Source organism: Ranitomeya imitator, chromosome 5 (assembly GCF_032444005.1).
Source record: "Ranitomeya imitator isolate aRanImi1 chromosome 5, aRanImi1.pri, whole genome shotgun sequence".
Lineage (NCBI taxonomy): Eukaryota > Metazoa > Chordata > Amphibia > Anura > Dendrobatidae > Ranitomeya > Ranitomeya imitator.
In genome coordinates this window covers 4838579-4860633 of record NC_091286.1, presented here as the reverse complement: position 1 = coordinate 4860633, position 22055 = coordinate 4838579, and the positions used below count along the sequence as shown (strand labels likewise).

Sequence of the window (22055 nt, the reverse complement as noted above, 5' to 3'; positions counted from 1 at the left end):
GCAGACCGGTAGGACGAAAGGTTCACGTTCGTGATGAGCCTTCATCATGTTGACGTGAAAGGCCTTTCGCCTACCCCGAGCGTGGTCAAGCGTGACCACGTAAGTGACCGGGTTGAGCTGTTGGTGGACGACGTACGGGCCCTCCCATGCTGCCTGAAGCTTATCCGTTGGTACGGGGACCAGCACCCACACCTTTTGACCCACGTGGTAGGTCCGCTCCCGGGCGTTCTGGTCGTACCAGTGCTTCTGATCAGCCTGAGCCTGCGTCATGTTGTCATGCACCAACTGCGTCAAGGTCTGCATCTTGTCACGGAAGCGCATGACATACTCCACTATGGACACTTCAGAAGGGTTCGGCTCCTCTTCCCAGGATTCTCTTACCAACCCAAGGGGTCCCCGAACTCGCCTGCCGTACAGGAGCTCGAAGGGGGAGAACCCCGTCGAGGCCTGCGGAACCTCTCGGTAAGCGAACAGCAGGTGTGGGAGGTACCGCTCCCAGTCGCGCCCTTGAGTCTCAACCAGCATGCGTAGCATCTGTTTGAGGGTACCATTGAAGCGTTCACACAAGCCATTGGTCTGTGGGTGGTACGCACTCGATACCAGGTGCTTCACCTGCATTTTCTTACAGAGAGCCTCCATTAGGCGAGACATAAATTGGGTCCCTTGATCAGTAAGCATTTCCCTGGGAAATCCTACACGTGAAAAGATGGCCAACAGGGCATCCGCCAACTTATCTGCCCTAGTTGACGACAGAGCTACTGCCTCTGGGTACCGGGTAGCATAGTCTACCACAGTAAGGATGTATTGCTTTCCAGAGCTGCTGGGGACGGCCAGCGGGCCCACAATGTCCACCGCGATCCTCTGGAAAGGCTCTTCTATCACTGGCAAAGGGATCAGGGGAGCCTTAAGAGCAGGCCCTGCCTTCCCCACTCTTTGACAGGTGACACAGGAGCGGCAGTAGTTTGACACATCTGTCCCCATCTTAGGCCAATAGAAGTGTTGAGACAGCCGGGCCTTAGTTTTGCTGATCCCCAAGTGTCCAGCTAGCGGGATCTCATGGGCAATCCGCAACAACTCACCCCGGAATTGCTGCGGGACGACCAGCTGTCTTTCCCTCAACCACTCCTTTTGTGATTCTCCGGGTACTGTCTCCCGGTATAACCTTCCTTGTTCCCAGAACACCCTCTCCTTATCAGTCACGGAGGTGGGCGTCTCGGCGAGTTGTCTCAAACTCTCTAGGCTCGCATCTGTGTGCAGAGCGGCCTGAAACTCCTGGCTAGGGGAAGCCAAAAGCGACGTCAGGGTCCCTTCCCCACGGGAACCCTCTTGGACCTGCTCTGGGTCCACCTCTGGTTCAGTCACAGTGGGGACTGAGGAGGGTCCGGAAGGCAGACAGTTATCTGCGTTCCGGGCACTCTGACTGCGGGTGACAGCAGCTACGTAGGCTGTCTCCCCGGGGATTTCTACAGGCCCATCAGCCGGCGCTGCTATGGGCTCTACCTCCCCATCCACCCCCAACACTCCAGGGGCTGTGCTACTTATGGGCCAGTTACCTTCCTCGGTGGCACTGGTCACTTTCATGGCGTCACCTTCCTCACGGTTCCCATGCATCTCCCCATTTCCTGTAGCACCGACACTTGCCCCTGTTAGGGGTTCCTCAGCCGTCTCACTCCGCAGAGCGACGTGGCTGGGCACACCTGTACCTATGGACACATTAACCTTCACAGAAAAATCATTATCAGGTTCAGCTGGCACAGGTACAACATTTTCACCATCAATCCTAGGGAAAAAATCATTAGTAGATGCATCAACACAAGATAAAGCATGGTCAGGTAACACATGCGATTTCCCATCATCATCATCATCAGGGTTAACTTTACCCTCATTAGTAGATTGGGGAGGGGTGTCAGGAACGTAGTATGCATACATCCTCCCCAAATCAGTCCCCAACAAAACATCAGTGGGCAAATTATCAGACAGCCCCACTTCCTTCACCCCGCTCCCAGCACCCCAATCAATAAAAACCCGGGCCATTGGTAAGGGACAGCTGATGCCCCCAATCCCAGTGACAGTTAGGGTTTTCCCCGGAATGATTTCTTCAGGGGCCGCCAGTTCGGGTCGGATGAGGGTTCGTTCAGCCCCGGTGTCCTTGAGGCCTGTAGCAACATGGCCTCCCACAGTGACGGGCTGTACGTTGTCACACACCCTCCCAACCACACCACCCACCAAAAGAACTGCTGCATTAGGCCCTGGGGCCTTGGCTGGGGGGTTCTTCGGCCTGTCTGGACAGAAGGTACTGATATGCCCAGGCCGCTTGCAGGTGTAACACGCGCGAGGTTCGTTGGTAGGTCTGGTGCTGTTGGCCACAGGGACAGGACCTCTGGTGTGTTGGCTGGCAGGGGTACTGGCGTTGGTTGCAGGCTTACCCCCTCTCCAGCTGGTGGTGACTGGCTTCCGCGCTTCCGATCTACGGTTGGCCTCATAGGCATCGGCAATCTGCGCTGCTTTCGTCACGTCTTTGGGTTCTCTGTCCATCACGAACTGTCGCACCTCAGCTGGGCAAAGATGAAAAAACTGGTCTTTGATCATCAGGTCTCGCAGCTGTGCAAAGGTGGTCACTGACAGTCCTTGGGTCCACTGGTCAAAGTGGGTCCCCAGTCCATGCACCACATCACTGTAACTGTCGTGTGGGCCACGTTGGCGGGTCCGGAACTTTCTACGGTACACCTCGGGTGTAAGCTGGTACTTGGCTATCAGAGCCTGCTTGATGGCCTCATAGTCTCCATCTTGTTCTTGAGGGAGGGCAGCAAACGCCTCCAGAGCTTTACCTTTCAGCCCTGGTGTCAGGTATCGGGCCCATTCATCTGTAGGCAGCCGGTACTGTCTGCAGGCTTTCTCAAAGGCCCACAGAAAAGTGTCCAAGTCTCCGTCCTTCTCCATAACAGGGAAGTGATCGGGCCGGGGCTTAGGTATCTGAGCGCTGCTGGGCTCACGGTTGGTCTGAGACAACCCCTGCATTTGCAGTCGGGCTAACTGCAGCTGGTACTCCCGCTCAGCTTGCCGCTCGGCTCGCTGGGCCTGTGCCTCTCTCTCAGCTCGGGCCTCTCTCTCAGCTCGGGCCTCTCTCTCAGCTCGCTGGGCCTCCTGCCGGTATTGCTGAATCAGCTGCCGACGTCCCTCATGGTCGTCAATGGGGAATTCTTTCAAGGCCGCCTGCAGGTGGGGGTCCAATTCGCCCGGATTGCTAACAGGGCCAGCATTCAGTGGTTGGACCTCTGCTGCAGCACCATGTTCGCTTGTGCTGGCCTCTGCGGCCTCTGAGCTCTGAGATTGGTCTCGAGCGGCTTCCCATTGCACCAGATCTGCGACCAGTTGGGCTTTGTTTTTGCTTGCAGAGTCAATGTGCTGTGACTTGCATAAGGCGACAAGGGTGTCTCTGGTCTGCTGCTCATAGAAGGTTTCTCCCAGCACAACCATGGTTGCCAAATAAAAGATAGGATAGAAAAATGAAGAGAAAGGGAGGGGATAATTACCAGTACGCAATTGTCTCACAACTAAAAAGCACTGAGTTCGTTCTCCAAACTTATTTGCGCAGAGTCCTCGCAAGAACTTTCTGCAAGTTTTTAGTGAGAGGAATGATTACTCAAACCAAATCACTAATGCTCTAAGATATCCCACCGCCTTGCCACCAATTGTCACGATTCCCCTGACCGCTGTCACCAACGGGTCAGGAGTCACACCGTGACCGTCACCCCTACGTCACGGATTGAGGTGACTTTAGGCCAACAGACGGCTATCACATGTGCAGGGGGGCTTATCTTAGTTATCCCTCCAGTCCACGATGTGATGAAAAACCACACACAAGGCTATTGACCTCTTAGTTTACAGCAGGGGCTTATTCTAGGTATCCCACTGCTTTTCTATATACCACGAACTGCAGGGATTTATGTATATCCCGCTTACAGTTCCACTTAACACTTGCAGCTCTCTGGCGCCCCCTTAGTCTCAGGTCAGATTAGGTACTGCACCCTGGGTAATTAGTCGCCAGAAAGGCTGCCTGCTATGTACTGGCTATTGGGCACGCTGCAGCGACGCGATAACTACTCCCACTCAGGCAGGAACAATAATTATTAAAGCCGCAGCCGCTACCACATAACCCAAAAGTCTGCACACTATCGGTATCACTGCCACCAGCTTCGATTAAACGGGTCCGAAGCTAACCCAACACAACAGTAACAGTAGCGTATTTCCCTTCAGAGACTTAGGGTACGGTTTAGAACAGGAGACCAAACTAATATATAATAGTATATCCCATTAAAAATAATTAGGCAATGCTTTATCAAAAATAGTTTATAAAGAGGTTATAAATGAGACAATTGCAAATATGTACATGGGTAATTATAACATAAAGGGAATAAATGAGAAAAGCAACACTTACATGTTTAAAGCATGACAAGCAACCAGGCTAGTGGAGTTTTTCCATACGTCCCAGCTCATTGGGACGTGAGCAGGGCTCTTCCAGGACAGGACAAGAAATCCAGCAGCAAGTGACTCCTCAGAGCCTGCCAAACACTTAAAACATTAAGGCTGTGACATCACAGAAAGGCTGGCTTATCCAGACCCTCCTCTCTCTACATTCTGCCTAAACTTTAAACTATTCTCTCTGATTTCTATAACTTCACTACAAAACATGTCAGCGTCCTAAAAAGCTCATCATTCATCTCAGATTAACGTGAGCATTCTAATGAGATCAAATATGTCCTATCTGGGATACATATTTACAGAGAAAACCCTACTTCTTTACCAGATGGAGTTAGAAACCCGAGTGTCATGAGATGTGTAGCTACACCGAGTGGGACTACGAATATATATTTTCGTATTTCTAGCTTAAATCGTTTGCCTAATATCTAACAAAAACTAAACAAAGAATCTTTCATGGATTTTTGGAGCCATTTTTCCTGTTCTAGCTGGACAAGAGCTTACACAGGAAATGCCAGTCGTAAATTCCGTTCGGCCATAAAACTTCTAACCCCCACACTCTCTGAGAAGGAAAGCCAGGAATTTGCAGCTACAACTGTTACTCCAAGAAGGGGGGGCTTAGCCCACTCAGGCTAGCAAAAGAACTACTTATGATATTTCATACCATATCGTGACAACCCATTGAAAAGAAAAGCTAAACCCTGAAGAAAAGGGGGGTCAACGCCCACAGTATGGTGCTAACAGGCAAGAGCAACTAAACTTATATTATACATTATCCTTACACCTCCCCCTTCAGGTGTGCGCTATGGAGGCAGGACATGATGGTGCTCCTCCATGCGCACCTCAACAGGTTCACCCTGGCGGGACAGTCCATCTGCATTGCCATGCTCCCTGCTCATTTTGTGTTCAATGGTGAAGTCAAACGGCTGAAGGGCAAGGCTCCAGCGTAGCAACCTGCCGTTGGTTCCACACATGGCGTTTAGCCAGCGCAGAGGGTTGTGGTCGGTCACCACAGTGAAGGTGCGACCGTACAAGAAGGGCTGCAAGCGCTGCAGGGCCCAGACTATGGCCAGGCACTCCTTCTCGATTGTGGAATAGGCCACTTCCCTCGGCAAAAGTTTCCGGCTCAGGTGTAACACCGGGTGCTCTTGGTCCTCCGAGTCAACCTGGCTGAGCACAGCACCAGGGCCAAACTCGCTGGTGTCGGTCTGCACCAAGAACGGTCGACTGCTTTCAACACAGGGGCGTTGCATAGTGCTGTTTTCAACGCCTGGAAGGCCCCCTCACAGCCATTGGTCCAGTTGACGATGTGGGGTAGCTTTTTCCTGAGTGAGGTCCGTCAAGGGTTTTGCCATGCTACTATAGTGCTGTACGAAGCGCCTATAGTACCCTGCAGTGCCCAGGAAGGACATCACCAGTTTCTTGGTCCCGGGAGTGGGCCAGTTCACGATCGCTCCCACATTCTCAGGCTCTGGCTTTAGGGTGCCTCCGCCTACCCGGTGCCCCAGCTAGTGGACCTCACTCATGCCCATCTGGCACTTTCCCGGCTTGATAGTCAGTCCAGCTCGGTGAATTCGCCTGAGCACCTCCTCGAGATGCTGCAGGTGTTCCTCCCAGGAGGAACTGAAGATGGCAATGTCATCCAAGTACGCCACTGCGTAGTTCTCCAGTCCCTGAAGCAGGAGGTTGACCATCCGCTGGAAAGCGGCTGGGGCATTCTTCATGCCGAAGGGCATGACTGTGGACTCGTACAGTCCGAAGGGTGTGATAAAGGCGGACTTCTCCTGCGCCTCAGGGGAATCTGCCAGTATCCTTGACTCAGATCCATTATGGTCAGGTACTCTGCGCTAGCTAACCTCTCAAGCAGCTCCTCGATGCGCGTCAGAGGCTGTGATGGCGTTGAGTCCCCTGTAGTCCACGCAGAACCGGGTGGTCCGATCCTTCTTTGGCACAAGAACTACAGGCAAGGCCCACGCACTCTTTGACCGTCGAATCACCCCCAGTTGTAACATCTCATCGATCTCCTGGTGCATAACCTGCTGCACCTGGTTGGAGATTCGATAGGGTGTCGTAGTGGGGCATGATTCCCGGTGTCCACCACGTGGACTGCTGAGTCCTCCCAGGTCGGTTGGAGAACACGACCCGGAAGGGTTCCAGTGTGGTTTGCAACTGCAACCGCTGTGGTTCAGTTAACGAGGCACTTACCTCCACGTCCTCAATGGACCCACCGGCCTTGGCTTGGGCCAGCATGTCCAGGAGGGTGTCTTCCTCCCCGTCTTCGGGTAAGCTGCAGACCGGTAGGACGAAAGGTTCACGTTCATGATGAGCCTTCATCATGTTGACGTGAAAGGCCTTTCGCCTACCCCGAGCGTGGTCAAGCGTGACCACGTAGGTGACCGGGTTGAGCTGTTGGTGGACGACGTACGGGCCCTCCCAGGCTGCCTGAAGCGTATCCTTTGGTACAGGGACCAGCACCCACACCTTTTGACCCACGTGGTAGGTCCGCTCCCGGGCGTTCTGGTCGTACCAGTGCTTCTGGTCAGCCTGAGCCTGCGTCATGTTGTCATGCACCAACTGCGTCAATGTCTGCATCTTGTCACGGAAGCGCATGACATACTCCACTATGGACACTTCAGAAGGGTTCGGCTCCTCTTCCCAGGATTCTCTTACCAACCCAAGGGGTCCCAGAACTCGCCTGCCATACAGGAGCTCGAAGGGGGAGAACCCCGTCGAAGCCTGCGGAACCTCTCGGTAAGCGAATAGAAGGTGTGGGAGGTACCGCTCCCAGTCACGCCCTTGTGTCTCAACCAGCATGCGTAGCATCTGTTTGAGGTTACCATTCAAGCTGTCACGATTCCCCCTGACCGCTGTCACCAATGGGTCAGGATTCACACCGTGACTGTCACCCCGACGTGACGGATTGAGGTGACTTTAGGCCAACAGACGGCTATCACATGTGCAGGGGGCTTATCTTAGTTATCCCTCCACTCCACGGTGTGATGAAAAAACCACACACAAGGCTATTGACCTCTTAGTTTACAGCAGGGGCTTATTCTAGGTATCCCACTGCTTTTCTATATACCACGAACTGCAGGGATTTATGTATATCCCGCTTACAGTTCCACTTAACACTTGCAGCTCTCTGGCGCCCCCTTACTCTCAGGTCAGATTAGGTACTGCACCCTGGGTAATTAGTCGCCAGAAAGGCTGCCTGCTATGTACTGGCTATTGGGCACGCTGCAGCGACGCGATAACTACTCCCACTCAGGCAGGAACAATAATTATTAACGTCGCAGCCGCTACAACATAACCCAAAAGTCTGCACACTTCTCGCTGCCACCAGCTTCGATTAAACGGGTCCGAAGCTAACCCAACACAACAGTAACAGTAGCGTATTTCACTTCAGAAGACTGGGTAAGTTTAGAGCATGGATGAACAAACTAATATATAATAGTATATTCCATTGAAATTAATTAGGCAGTGCTTTATGAAAAAATATTTTATAAAGAAGTTACAAATGAGACAATTGCAAATATGTACAAGGGTAATTATAACATAAAGGGAATAAATGAGAAAAAGCAACACTTACATGTTCAAAGCATGACAGGCAACCAGGCTAGGGCAGTTTCCATATATCCCAGTCCATGGGATGCTGCTGGCTTCAGGAGAGGACAAGAAGTCAGGAAGAAATCTAGCAGAGACACAGCTGGGGATGTGTGCAGCCAGTTATACTTTCAAGGCTGTGACATCACAGAAAGGCTGGCTTATCCAGTCCCTCCTCTCTCTACATTCTGCCTAAACTTTAAACTATTCTCTCTGATTTCTATAACTTCACTACAGAACATGTCAGCGTCCTAAAAAACCCATCAATCATCTCGGATTAACGTGAGCATTCTAATGAGATCAAATATGTCCTATCTGGGATACATATTTCCAGAGAAATCCCTACTTCTTTACCAGATGGAGTTAGAAGCTCGTGTTTCGCGGGTTGTGTAGATACACCGAGTGAGAATAAAAATATATATTTTCGTATTTCTAGCTTAAATCGTTTGCCTAATATCTAACAAAAACTAAACAAAGAATCTTTCCTGAATTTTTGGAGCCACTTTTCCTTATAGCTGAGCAAGAGCTTACACAGGAAATGCTAGTCGTAAATTCCGTTCGGCAATAAAACCTCTCTTCCCCCATACTCTCAGAGAAGGACAGCCAGGAATTTGCAGCTACAAACTGTTACTCCAAGAAGGGGGGGCTTAGCCCACTCAGGCTAGCAAGAGAACTACTTATGATATTTCATACCATATCGTGACACCTCCCCCTTTTGGTGTGCGCTAGGGAGGCAGTACCCCACGGTATGCCTCCATGGGCACCTCAGTAGGTTCACCCTGGCGGGAGAGTCCATCTGCATTCCCATGCTCTTTGCCCGTTTTATGTTCAATGGTGAAGTCAAACTGCTGAAGGGCAAGGCTCCAGCGTAGCAACCTGCCGTTGGTTCCACACATGGCGTTTAGCCAGCGAAGAGGGTTGTGGTCGGTCACCACAGTGAAAGTGTGACCATACAAGTAGGGCTGCAAGCGCTGCAGGGCCCAGACTATGGCCAGGCACTCCTTCTCAATTGTGGAGTAGGCCACTTCCCTCGGCAAAAGTTTCCGGCTCAGGTATAACACGGGGTGCTCTTGGTCCTCCGAGTCAACCTGGCTGAGCACAGCACCCAGGCCAAACTCGCTGGCGTCGGTCTGCACCAAGAACGGTCGACTGCTGTCGACTGCTTTCAACACAGGGGCGTTGCACAGTGCGGTTTTCAACGCCTGGAAGGCCCCCTCACAGCCATCTGTCCAGTTGACAATGTGAGGTAGCTTCTTCCTGGTGAGGTCCGTCAAAGGTTTTGCCAGGCTACTATAGTGCTTTACGAAGCGCCTATAGTACCCTGCAGTGCCCAAGAAGGACATCACCTGTTTCTTGGTCACGGGAGTGGGCCAGTTCACGATCACTCCCACTTTGTCAGGCTCTGGCTCCAGGGTGTTCCCGCCTACCCGGTGCCCCAGGTAGTGAACCTCCCTCATGCCCATCTGACACTTTCCCGGCTTGATAGTCAGTCCTGCTTGGTGAATTCGCCTGAGCACCTCCTCGAGATGCTGCAGGTGTTCCTTCCAGGAGGGACTGAAGATGGCAATGTCATCCAAGTACGCCACGGCGTATGTCTCCAGTCCCTGAAGCAGGAGGTTGACCATCCGCTGGAAAGTGGCAGGGGCATTCTTCATGCCGAAGGGCATGACCGTGGACTCGTACAGTCCAAAGGGTGTGATAAAGGCGGACTTCTCCTGCGCCTCGGGGCTCAGGGGAATCTGCCAGTATCCTCGACTCAGATCCATTATTGTTAGGTAATCTGCGCCAGCTAACTTCTCAAGCAGCTCCTCCATGCGCGGCATTGGGTGCGCATCCGAGGCTGTGATGGCGTTGAGCCCCCTGTAGTCCACGCAGAACCGGGTGGTCCGGTCCTTCTTTGGCACGAGAACTACAGGTGATGCCCACGCGCTCTTTGACCGTCGAATCACCCCCAGCTGTAACATCTCATCGATCTCTTGGCGCATAGTCTGCTGCACCTGGTCAGAGATTCGATAGGGTGTTCGCCGTAGTGGGGCGTGATTCCCGGTGTCCACCTCGTGGACTGCTAACTCTGTCTTCCCAGGTCGGTTGGAGAATACGACCCGGAAGGGTTCCAGTGTGGTTTGCAACTGCACCCGCTGGGGTTCAGTTAACAAGGCGCTTACCTCCACATCCTCGATGGACCCATTGGCCTTGGCTTGGGCCAGCAAGTCCAGGAGGGTGTCTTCCTCCCCGTCTTCGGGTAAGCTGCAGACCGGTAGGACGAAAGGTTCACGTTCGTGATGAGCCTTCATCATGTTGACGTGAAAGGCCTTTCGCCTACCCCGAGCGTGGTCAAGCGTGACCACGTAAGTGACCGGGTTGAGCTGTTGGTGGACGACGTACGGGCCCTCCCAGGCTGCCTGAAGCTTATGCGTTGGTACGGGGACCAGCACCCACACCTTTTGACCCACGTGGTAGGTCCGCTCCCGGGCGTTCTGGTCGTACCAGTGCTTCTGATCAGCCTGAGCCTGCGTCATGTTGTCATGCACCAACTGCGTCAAGGTCTGCATCTTGTCACGGAAGCGCATGACATACTCCACTATGGACACTTCAGAAGGGTTCGGCTCCTCTTCCCAGAATTCTCTTACCAACCCAAGGGGTCCCCGGACTCGCCTGCCGTACAGGAGCTCGAAGGGTGAGAACCCCGTCGAGGCCTGCGGAACCTCTCGGTAAGCGAACAGCAGGTGTGGGAGGTACCGCTCCCAGTCGCGCCTTTGAGTCTCAACCAGCATGCGTAGCATCTGTTTGAGGGTACCATTGAAGCGTTCACACAAGCCATTGGTCTGTGGGTGATACGCACTCGATACCAGGTGCTTCACCTGCATTCTCTTACAGAGAGCCTCCATTAGGCGAGACATAAATTGGGTCCCTAGATCAGTAAGCATTTCCATGGGAAATCCTACACGTGAAAAGATGGCCAACAGGGCATCCGCCACCTTATCTGCCCTAGTTGACGACAGAGCTACTGCCTCTGGGTACCGGGTAGCATAGTCTACCACAGTAAGGATGTATTGCTTTCCAGAGCTGCTGGGGACGGCCAGCGGGCCCACAATGTCCACCGCGATCCTCTGGAAAGGCTCCTCTATCACTGGCAAAGGGATCAGGGGAGCCTTAAGAGCAGGCCCCGCCTTCCCCACTCTTTGACAAGTGATACAGGAGCGGCAGTAGTTTGACGCATCTGTCCCCATCTTAGGCCAATAGAAGTGTTGAGACAGCCGGGCCTTAGTTTTGCTGATCCCCAAGTGTCCAGCTAGCGGGATCTCATGGGCAATCCGCAACAACTCACCCCGGAATTGCTGCGGGACGTCCAGCTGTCTTTCCCTCAACCACTCCTTTTGTGATTCTCCGGGTACTGTCTCCCGGTACAACCTTCCTTGTTCCCAGAACACCTTCTCCTTATCAGTCTCGGAGAAGGGCGTCCCGGCAAGTTGTCTCAAACTCTCTAGGCTCGCATCTGTGTGCAGAGCGGCCTGAAACTCCTGGCTAGGGGAAGCCAGAAGCGACGTCAGGGTCCCTTCCCCACGGGAACCCTCTTGGACCTGCTCTGGGTCCACCTCTGGTTCAGTCACCGTGATGACTGAGGAGGGTCCGGAAGGCAGACAGTTATCTGCGTTCCGGGCACTCTGACTGCGGGTGACAGCAGCTATGTAGGCTGTCTCCCCGGGGATTTCTACAGGCCCATCAGCCGGCGCTGCTATGGGCTCTACCTCCCCATCCACCCCCAACACTCCAGGGGCAGTGCTACTTATGGGCCAGTTACCTTCCTCGGTGGCACTGGTCACTTTCATGGCATCACCTTCCTCACGGTTCCCATGCATCTCCCCATTTCCTGTAGCACCGACACTTGCCCCTGTTAGGGGTTCCTCAGCCGTCTCACTCCGCAGAGCGACGTGGCTGGGCACGCCTGTACCTATGGACACATTACCCTTCACAGAAAAATCATTATCAGGTTCCGCTGGCACAGGTACAACATTTTCACCATCAATCCTAGGGAAAAAATGGTTATTAGATGCATCATTACAAGATAAAGCATGGTCAGGTAACACATGCGATTTCCCATCATCATCATCATCATCAGGGTTAACGTTACCCTTATTAGTAGATTGGGGAGGGGTGTCAGGGACGTAGTATGCAAACATCCTCCCCAAATCAGTTCCCAACAAAACATCAGTGGGCAAATTATCCGACAGCCCCACTTCCTTCACCCCGCTCCCAGCACCCCAATCAATAAAAACCCGGGCCATCGGTAAGGGACAGCTGATGCCCCCAATCCCAGTGACAGTTAGGGTTTTCCCCGGAATGATTTCTTCAGGGGCCGCCAGTTCGGGTCGGATGAGGGTTCGTTCAGCCCCGGTGTCCTTGAGGCCTGTAGCAACATGGCCCCCCACAGTGACGGGCTGTACGTTGTCACACACCCTCCCAACCACACCACCCACCAAAAGAACTGCTGCATTAGGCCCTGGGGCCTTGGCTGGGGGGTTCTTCGGCCTGTCTGGACAGAAGGTACTGATATGCCCAGGCCGCTTGCAGGTGTAACACGCGCGAGGTTCGGTGGTAGGTCTGGTGCTGTTGGCCACAGGGCCAGGACCTCGGGTGTGTTGGCTGGCAGGGGTACTGGCGTTGGTTGCAGGCTTACCCCCTCTCCAGCTGGTGGTGACTGGCTTCCGCACTTCCGATCTACGGTTGGCCTCATAGGCATCGGCAATCTGCGCTGCTTTCGTCACGTCTTTGGGTTCTCTGTCCATCACGAACTGTCGCACCTCAGCTGGGCAAAGATGAAAGAACTGGTCTTTGATCATCAGGTCTCGCAGCTGCGCAAAGGTGGTCACTGACAGTCCTTGGGTCCACTGGTCAAAGTGGGTCCCCAGTCCATGCACCACATCACTGTAACTGTCATGTGGGCCACGTTGGAGGGTCCGGAACTTTCTACGGTACACCTCGGGTGTAAGCTGGTACTTGGCTATCAGAGCCTTTTTGATGGCCTCATAGTCACCATCTTGTTCTTGAGGGAGGGCAGCAAACGCCTCCAGAGCTTTACCTCTCAGCCCTGGTGTCAGGTATCGGGCCCATTCTTCTGTAGGCAGCCGGTACTGTCTGCAGGCTTTCTCAAAGGCCCGCAGAAAAGTGTCCAAGTCCCCGTCCTTCTCCATAACAGGGAAGTGATCGGGCCGGGGTTTAGGCATCTGAGCGCTGCTGGGCTCACGGCTGGACTGGGACGACCCCTGCATTTGCAGTCGGGCCATCTGCAGCTGGTACTCCCGCTCCGCTTGCTGGGCCTGGGCCTCTCGCTCAGCTCGGGCCTCTCGCTCAGCTCGGGCCTCTTGCCGGTATTGCTGAATCAGCTGCCGACGTCCCTCATGGTCGTCAGTGGGGAATTCTTTCAAGGCCGCCTGCAGGTGGGGGTCCAATTCGCCCGGATTGCTAACAGGGCCAGCATTCAGTGGGTGGACCTCTGCTGCAGCACCATGTTCGCTGGTGCTGGCTTCTGCGGCCTCTGAGCTCTGAGATTGGTCTCGAGCGGCTTCCCATTGCACCAGATCTGCGACCAGTTGGGCTTTGTTTTTGCTTGCAAAGTCAATGTGCTGTGACTTGCATAAGGCAACAAGGGTGTCTCTGGTCTGCTGCTCATAGAAGGTTTCTCCCAGCACAACCATGGTTGCCAAATAAAAGATAGGATAGAAAAACGAAGAGAAAGGGAGGGGATAATTACCAGTACGCAATTGTCTCACAACTAAAAAGCACTGAGTTCGTTCTCCAAACTTATTTGCGCAGAGTCCTCGCAAGAACTTTCTGCAAGTTTTTAGTGAGAGGAATGATTACTCAAACCAAATCACTAATGCTCTAAGATATCCCACCGCTGCCACCAATTGTCACGATTCCCCCTGACCGCTGTCACCAATGGGTCAGGATTCACACCGTGACCGTCACCCCTACGTCACGGATTGAGGTGACTTTAGGCCAACAGACTGCTATCACATGTGCAGGGGGCTTATCTTAGTTATCCCTCCACTCCACGATGTGATGAAAAAACCACACACAAGGCTATTGACCTCTTAGTTTACAGCAGGGGCTTATTCTAGGTATCCCACTGCTTTTCTATATACCACGAACTGCAGGGATTTATGTATATCCCGCTTACAGTTCCACTTAACACTTGCAGCTCTCTGGCGCCCCCTTACTCTCAGGTCAGATTAGGTACTGCACCCTGGGTAATTAGTCGCCAGAAAGGCTGCCTGCTATGTACTGGCTATTGGGCACGCTGCAGCGACGCGATAACTACTCCCACTCAGGCAGGAACAATAATTATTAACGTCGCAGCCGCTACAACATAACCCAAAAGTCTGCACACTTCTCGCTGCCACCAGCTTCGATTAAACGGGTCCGAAGCTAACCCAACACAACAGTAACAGTAGCGTATTTCACTTCAGAAGACTGGGTAAGTTTAGAGCATGGATGAACGAACTAATATATAATAGTATATTCCATTGAAATTAATTAGGCAGTGCTTTATGAAAAAATATTTTATAAAGAAGTTACAAATGAGACAATTGCAAATATGTACAAGGGTAATTATAACATAAAGGGAATAAATGAGAAAAAGCAACACTTACATGTTCAAAGCATGACAGGCAACCAGGCTAGGGCAGTTTCCATATATCCCAGTCCATGGGATGCTGCTGGCTTCAGGAGAGAACAAGAAGTCAGGAAGAAATCTAGCAGAGACACAGCTGGGGATGTGTGCAGCCAGTTATACTTTCAAGGCCGTGACATCACAGAAAGGCTGGCTTATCCAGTCCCTCCTCTCTCTACATTCTGCCTAAACTTTAAACTATTCTCTCTGATTTCTATAACTTCACTACAGAACATGTCAGCGTCCTAAAAAAACCCATCAATCATCTCGGATTAACGTGAGCATTCTAATGAGATCAAATATGTCCTATCTGGGATACATATTTCCAGAGAAATCCCTACTTCTTTACCAGATGGAGTTAGAAGCTCGTGTTTCGCGGGTTGTGTAGATACACCGAGTGAGAATAAAAATATATATTTTCGTATTTCTAGCTTAAATCGTTTGCCTAATATCTAACAAAAACTAAACAAAGAATCTTTCCTGAATTTTTGGAGCCACTTTTCCTTATAGCTGAACAAGAGCTTACACAGGAAATGCTAGTCGTAAATTCCGTTCGGCAATAAAACCTCTCTTCCCCCATACTCTCAGAGAAGGACAGCCAGGAATTTGCAGCTACAAACTGTTATTCCAAGAAGGGGGGGCTTAGCCCACTCAGGCTAGCAAGAGAACTACTTATGATATTTCATACCATATCGTGACACAAGCGTTCACACAAGCCATTGGTCTGTGGGTGATACCACTCGATACCAGGTGCTTCACCTACATTCTCTAACAGAGAGCCTCCATTAGGCGAGACATAAATTGGGTCCCTTGATCATTAAGCATCTCTCTGGGAAATCCTACACGTGAAAAGATGGCCAACAGGGCATCCGCCACCTTATCTGCCCTAGTTGACGACAGAGCTACTGCCCCTGGGTACCGGGTAGCGTAGTCTACCACAGTAAGGATGTATTGCTTTCCAGAGCCGCTGGGGACGGCCGGTGGGCCCACAATGTCCACCGCGATTCTCTGGAAAAGCTCCTCTATCACTGGCAAAGGGATCAGGGGAGCCTTAAGAGCAGGCCCCACCTTCCCCACTCTTTGACAGGTGATACAGGTGCGGCAGTAGTTTGACACATCTGTCCCCATCTTAGGCCAATAGAAGCGTTGAGACAGCTGGGCCTTAGTTTTGCTGATCCCCAAGTGTCCAGCTAGCGGGATCTCATGGGCAATCCGTAACAACTCACCCCGGAATTGCTGCGGGACGACCAGCTGTCTTTCCCTCAACCACTCCTTTTGCGATTTTCCGGGTACTGTGTCCCAATACAACCTTCCTCGTTCCCAGAACACCCTCTCCTTCTCAGTCACGGAGGTGGGCGTCTCGGCGAGTTGTCTCAAACTCTCTAGGCTCGCATCTGTGCGCAGAGCGGCTTGAAACTCCTGGCTAGGGGAAGCCAGAAGCGATGTCAGGGTCCCTTCCCCACGGGAACCATCTTGGACCTGCTCTGGGTCCACCTGGGGTTCAGTCACAAAGGCAGTTATCTGCGTTCCGGGCACTCTGACTGCGGGTGACAGCAGCTACATAGGCTGTCTCCCTGGGGATTTCTACAGACCCATCAGCCGGCTCTGCTATGGGCTCTACCTCCCCATCCACCCCCAACACTCCAGGGGCAGTGCTACTTATGGGCGAGTTACCTTTCTCGGTGGCACTGGTCACTTTCATGGCATCACCTTCCTCACGGTTCCCATGCATCTCCCCATTTCCTGTAGCACCGACACTTGCCCCTGCTAGGGATTCCTCAGCTGTCTCACTCCGTAGAGCGACGTGGCTGGGCACGCCTGTACCTATGGACACATCAATTTTCACAGAAAAATCATTATCAGGCTCCGATGGCACAGGTACAACATTTTCACCATCAATCCTATGGAAAAAATGGTTAATAGATGCATCATTACAAGATAAAGCATGGTCAGGTAACACATGCGATTTCCCATCATCATCATCATCAGGGTTAACGTTACCCTTATTAGCAGATTGGGGAGGGGTGTCAGGGATGTAGTATGCAACCATCCTCCCCAAATCAGTCCCCAACAAAACATCAGTGGGCAAATTATCAGACAGCCCCACTTCCTTCACCCCGCTCACGGCACCCCAATCAATATAAACCCGGGCCATTGGTAAGGGACAGCTGATGCCCCCAATCCCAGTGACAGTTAGGGTTTTCCCCGGAATGATTTCTTCAGGGGCCGCCAGTTCGGGTCGGATGAGGGTTCGTTCAGCCCCCGTGTCCTTGAGGCCTGTAGCAACATGGCCTCCCACCGTGACGTGCTGTACGTTGTCACACACCCTCCCAACCACACCACCCACCAAAAGAACTGCTGCATTAGGCCCTGGGGCCTTGGCTGGGGGGTTCTTCTGCATGTCTGGACAGTAGGGACTGATATGACCAGTCCGCTTGCAGTGGAAGCACTAGCGAGGTTCGTGGTAGGTCTGGTGCTGTTGGCCACGGGGACAGGATCTCTGGTGTGTTGGCTGGCAGGGGTACTGGCGTTGGATGCAGGCTTACCCCCTCTCCAGCTGGTGGTGACGCTTCCGCGCTTCCAATCTACGGTTGGCCTCTTAGGCATCGGCAATCTGCGCTGCTTTCGTCACGTCTTTGGGTTCTCTGTCCATCACGAACTGTTGCACCTCAGCTGGGCAAAGATCAAAGAATTGGTCTTTGATCATCAGGTCTCGTAGCTGTGCAAAGGTGGTCACTGATAGTCCTTGGGTCCACTGGTCAAAATGGGTCCCCAGTCCATGTGCCACATCACTGTAACTGTCGTGTGGGCCACGTTGGAGGTTCCAGAACTTTCTACGGTAAACCTCGGGTGTAAGCTGGTACTTTGTTACCAGGGCCTGCTTGATGGCCTCATAGTCACCATCTTGTTCTTGAGGGAGGGCAGCAAACGCCTCCACAGCTTTGCCTCTCAGCCCTGGTGTCAGGTATCGTGCCCATTCATCTGTAGGCAGCTGGTACTGTCTGCAGGCTTTCTCAAAGGTCCGCAGAAAAGTGTCCAAGTCCCCGTCCTTTTCCATAACAGGAAAGTGATCGGGCCGGGCCTTCGGTATCTGAGCGCTGCTGGGCTCACGGCTCTGGGCGGTGGAGGGCATCCCCCCCTGCCGGAGCATCTCCCGTTCATGTTCTCGCTGGGCTTGGCGCTCAGCTCGTTGGGCCTGGGCCTCTCGCTCGGCTCTCTCAGCCTCCTGCTCGGCTTGCCGCTCGGCTCGGACCTCCTGCCAGTACTGTTGAATCAGCTGCCGACGTTCCTCATGGTCGTCAGTGGGGAATTCTTCCAAGGCCGCCCACAGGTGGGGGTCCAATTAGCCCTGATTACTAATAGGGCCGGCATCCAATGGTTGGACCTCTGCTGCAGAACGATGTTCGCTTGTGCTGGCTTCTGAGGGCACTGAGCTCTGAGAGTGGTCTAGAGGGGCTTCCCATTGCACCAGATCTGCGACCAGTTGGGCTTTAGTTTTTGCCTGCAAAGTCAATGTGCTGTAACTTGCATTAGGCAATAAGGGTGTCTCTGGTCTGCTGCCCATAAAAGGTTTCTCCCAGCCCAACCATGGTTGCCAAATAAAAGATAGGACAGAAAAACAAAGAGAAAGGGAAGGGATAATTACCAGTACACACAATTGTTTCAGGACTAATAAACACTGAGCTCGTTCTCCAAACTTATTTGCGCAGAGTTCTCGCAAGAACTTTGCAAGTTTTTAGTGAGAGGAATGATCACATCACTAATGCTCTAAGATCCCACCACCTTGCCACCAATTTGTCACGATTCACACCGTGACCGTCACCCCCACATCACGGATCGGGGTGACTTTAGGCCAACAGACGGCTATCACATGTGCAGGGGGCTTATCTTAGTTATCCCTCCACTCCACAATGTGATGAAAAACACACACAAGGCTATTGACCTCTTAGTTTACAGCAGGGGCTTATTTTAGTTATCCCACTGCTCTTCAATATACCACGAACTGCAGGGATTTAAGTATATCCCGCTTACAGTTCCACTTGAAACTTGCAGCTCTCTGGCGCCCCCCTTACTCTCAGGTCAGATTAGGTACTGCACCTAGGGTAATTAGTCGCCAGAAAGGCTGCCTTCTATGTACTGGCTATTGGGCACGCTGCAGCGACGCGATTAACTACTCCCACTCAGGCAGGAACAATAATTATCAACGCCGCAGTCGCTAAAACGACTCCCAACTACCCAGTAAAACGTATGCTGCCACCAGCTTCTATTAAACGGGTCTGCAGCTAACCCAAAACAGTAGCATAATTCCATTCCGAAGACTTAGGGTACGTTTTAGAACAGGAAGAACGAACTAGTACTTTAAATATTTTTACTCCGAAAAATAAGGCAGTGTTTATAAAAAGTTATATAAAGATGTTACAATATGAGACAATTGAAAATATGTACAAAGGTAATTATAAAAAAAAAACAGGGATTACATGAGAAATCAACACTTACATGTGTTCAGAACATTGCAGGCAACCAGGCTAGTTGGTGGAGTTTCCATCTGTCCCAGTGCATTAGGACTCTGGTTAGGAACAGCTCTTCAAGTCAGACTCACATAGGCTCCAGCAGACAGAGTAACTGCTGGGGTCTGGCAAAACTTATAAACCGCAGCCTGTGACATCACCAACAGGGCTGGCTTACCCAGACCCTCCTCTCTCTTCAGTTTAACTAAATTTAACCTAAATTTGTCTAATGCCTGTAACTCCGCTACAGAACATGTCATAGTCATAACAAACCCAGCCTTCATCTCGTATTAACATTGGCATTCTAATGAGATCAAATATATCCTATTTGTGATGCATAATTACAGAGGAATCCTTACTTTATACCTGATGGAGTTAGAAGCTCATGTTTAGAGTGTCTGACAGAACCGCCGACGAATATTAACAATATGTATTTTTCCTTTTTCTAGCCTAAATCGTTGGCCCAATATCTTACAATAATGGAACAAAGGACTTCTTGCATTTACAGAAGGGAATCAGAACGGTTTTAGTTAGCACAACTTTTCACTGCAGCTATGACAGTCGTAAATACCTTTCTTCAATAAAACTCCCCCACATATATTGACAAGGCAAGCTGTTGCCTGAGTGAAAGGGAAGGGGGGATTTTGGCCCACAGCCTAGGCTAACAAGAGAAACTAAACTTATATGATATTTCATACAATATCGTGACAGGCGTGGTCTGTACAAATGTAGCGGTGCGGGTGTAGTAAGAGGTCGCGGTCTGTACAGATGTAGCGCTGCGGGTGTAGTAAGATGTCGCGGTCTGTAAAGATGTAGCGGTGCGGGTGTAGTAAGATGGCGCGGTCTGTACAGGTGTAGCGGTGCGGGTGTAGTAAGATGGCGCGGTCTGTACAGATGTAGCGGTGCGGGTGTAGTAAGATTACGCGGTCTGTACAGATGTAGCGGTGCGGGTGTAGTAAGATGGCACGGTCTGTACAGATGTAGCGGTGCGGGTGTAGTAAGATGGCGCAGTCTGTACAGATGTAGTGCGGGTGTAGTAAGATGGCGCGGTCTGTACAGATGTAGCGGTGCGGGTGTAGTAAGATGGCGCGGTTTGTACAGATGTACTGCAGATGTAGTAAGATGGCGCGGTCTGTACAGATGTAGTGCAGGTGTAGTAAGATGATGCGGTCTGTACAGATGTAGTGTGGGTGTAGTAAGATGGCGCGGTCTGTACAGATGTAGCGGTGCGGGTGTAGTAAGATGGCGCGGTCTGTACAGATGTACTGCAGATGTAGTAAGATGGCGCGGTCTGTACAGATGTAGTGCAGGTGTAGTAAGATGATGCGGTCTGTACAGATGTAGTGTGGGTGTAGTAAGATGGCGCGGTCTGTACAGATGTAGCGGTGCAGGTGTAGTAAGAGGACGCGGTCTGTACAGATGTAGTGGTGCAGGTGTAGTAAGATGGCGCGGTCTGTACAGATGTAGTGCAGGTGTAGTAAGATGATGCAGTCTGTACAGATGTAGCGGTGCAGGTGTAGTAAGATGAAGCGGTCTGTACAGATGTATTGCAGGTGTAGTAAGATGATGCGGTCTGTACAGATGTAGCAGTGCGGGTGTAGTAAGATGTCGCGGTCTGTACAGATGTAGTAGTGTGGGTGTAGTAAGATGACGCAGTCTGTACAGATGTACTGCGAGTGTAGTAAGATGGCGCCGTCTGTACAGATGTAGTAGTGCGGGTGTAGTAAGATGACGCAGTCTGTACAGATGTTGTGCGGGTGTAGTAAGATGGCGCGGTCTGTACAGATGTAGTGCGGGTGTAGTAAGATGGCGCCGTCTGTACAGATGTAGCGGTGCGGGTGTAGTAACATAGTAACATAGTAACATAGTTAGTAAGGCCGAAAAAAGACATTTGTCCATCCAGTTCAGCCTATATTCCATCATAATAAATACCCAGATCTACGTCCTTCTACAGAACCTAATAATTGTATGATACAATATTGTTCTGCTCCAGGAAGACATCCAGGCCTCTCTTGAACCCCTCGACTGAGTTCGCCATCACCACGTCCTCAGGCAAGCAATTCCAGATTCTCACTGCCCTAACAGTAAAGAATCCTCTTCTATGTTGGTGGAAAAACCTTCTCTCCTCCAGACGCAAAGAATGCCCCCTTGTGCCAGTCACCTTCCTTGGTATAAACAGATCCTCAGCGAGATATTCGCACCTCTTCTTGGGTTAGATTGGTGACCCTTAATATAGGGTTTTCATTGTTTCTTGGGATTTCACCTAGCATTTCATTTTCCACCGTGAATACCGTGGAGAAGAAGGTGTTTAATATGTTAGCTTTTTCCTCGTCATCTACAACCATTCTTTCCTCACTATTTTTTAAGGGGCCTACATTTTCAGTTTTTATTCTTTTACTATTGATATAGTTGAAGAACAGTTTGGGATTAGTTTTACTCTCCTTAGCAATGTGCTTCTCTGTTTCCTTTTTGGCAGCTTTAATTAGTTTTTTAGATAAAGTATTTTTCTCCCTATAGTTTTTTAGAGCTTCAATGGTGCCATCCTGCTTTAGTACTGCAAATGCTTTCTTTTTACTGTTAATTGCCTGTCTTACTTCTTTGTTCAGCCACATTGGGTTTTTCCTATTTCTAGTCCTTTTATTCCCACAAGGTATAAACCGCTTACACTGCCTATTTAGGATGTTCTTAAACATTTCCCATTTATTATCTGTATTCTCATTTCTGAGGATATTGTCCCAGTCTACCAGATTAAGGGCATCTCTAAGCTGTTCAAACTTTGCCTTCCTAAAGTT

At 51.3% G+C, this 22055-nt stretch overlaps 1 protein-coding gene across 1 annotated transcript in view; it reads right to left on the bottom strand.

Annotated features, from left to right (window-relative positions):
• LRRC73 (leucine rich repeat containing 73) overlaps positions 1-22055 on the bottom strand; it is a 129575-nt gene that overhangs the window by 65382 nt on the left and 42138 nt on the right. Inside the window, exon 2 of the mRNA XM_069768227.1 lies at positions 16430-16579. Coding sequence (XP_069624328.1) covers positions 16430-16487 — 58 coding nt within the window. The 5' untranslated portion in view covers positions 16488-16579. The remainder of the gene's footprint in view (positions 1-16429; positions 16580-22055) is intronic.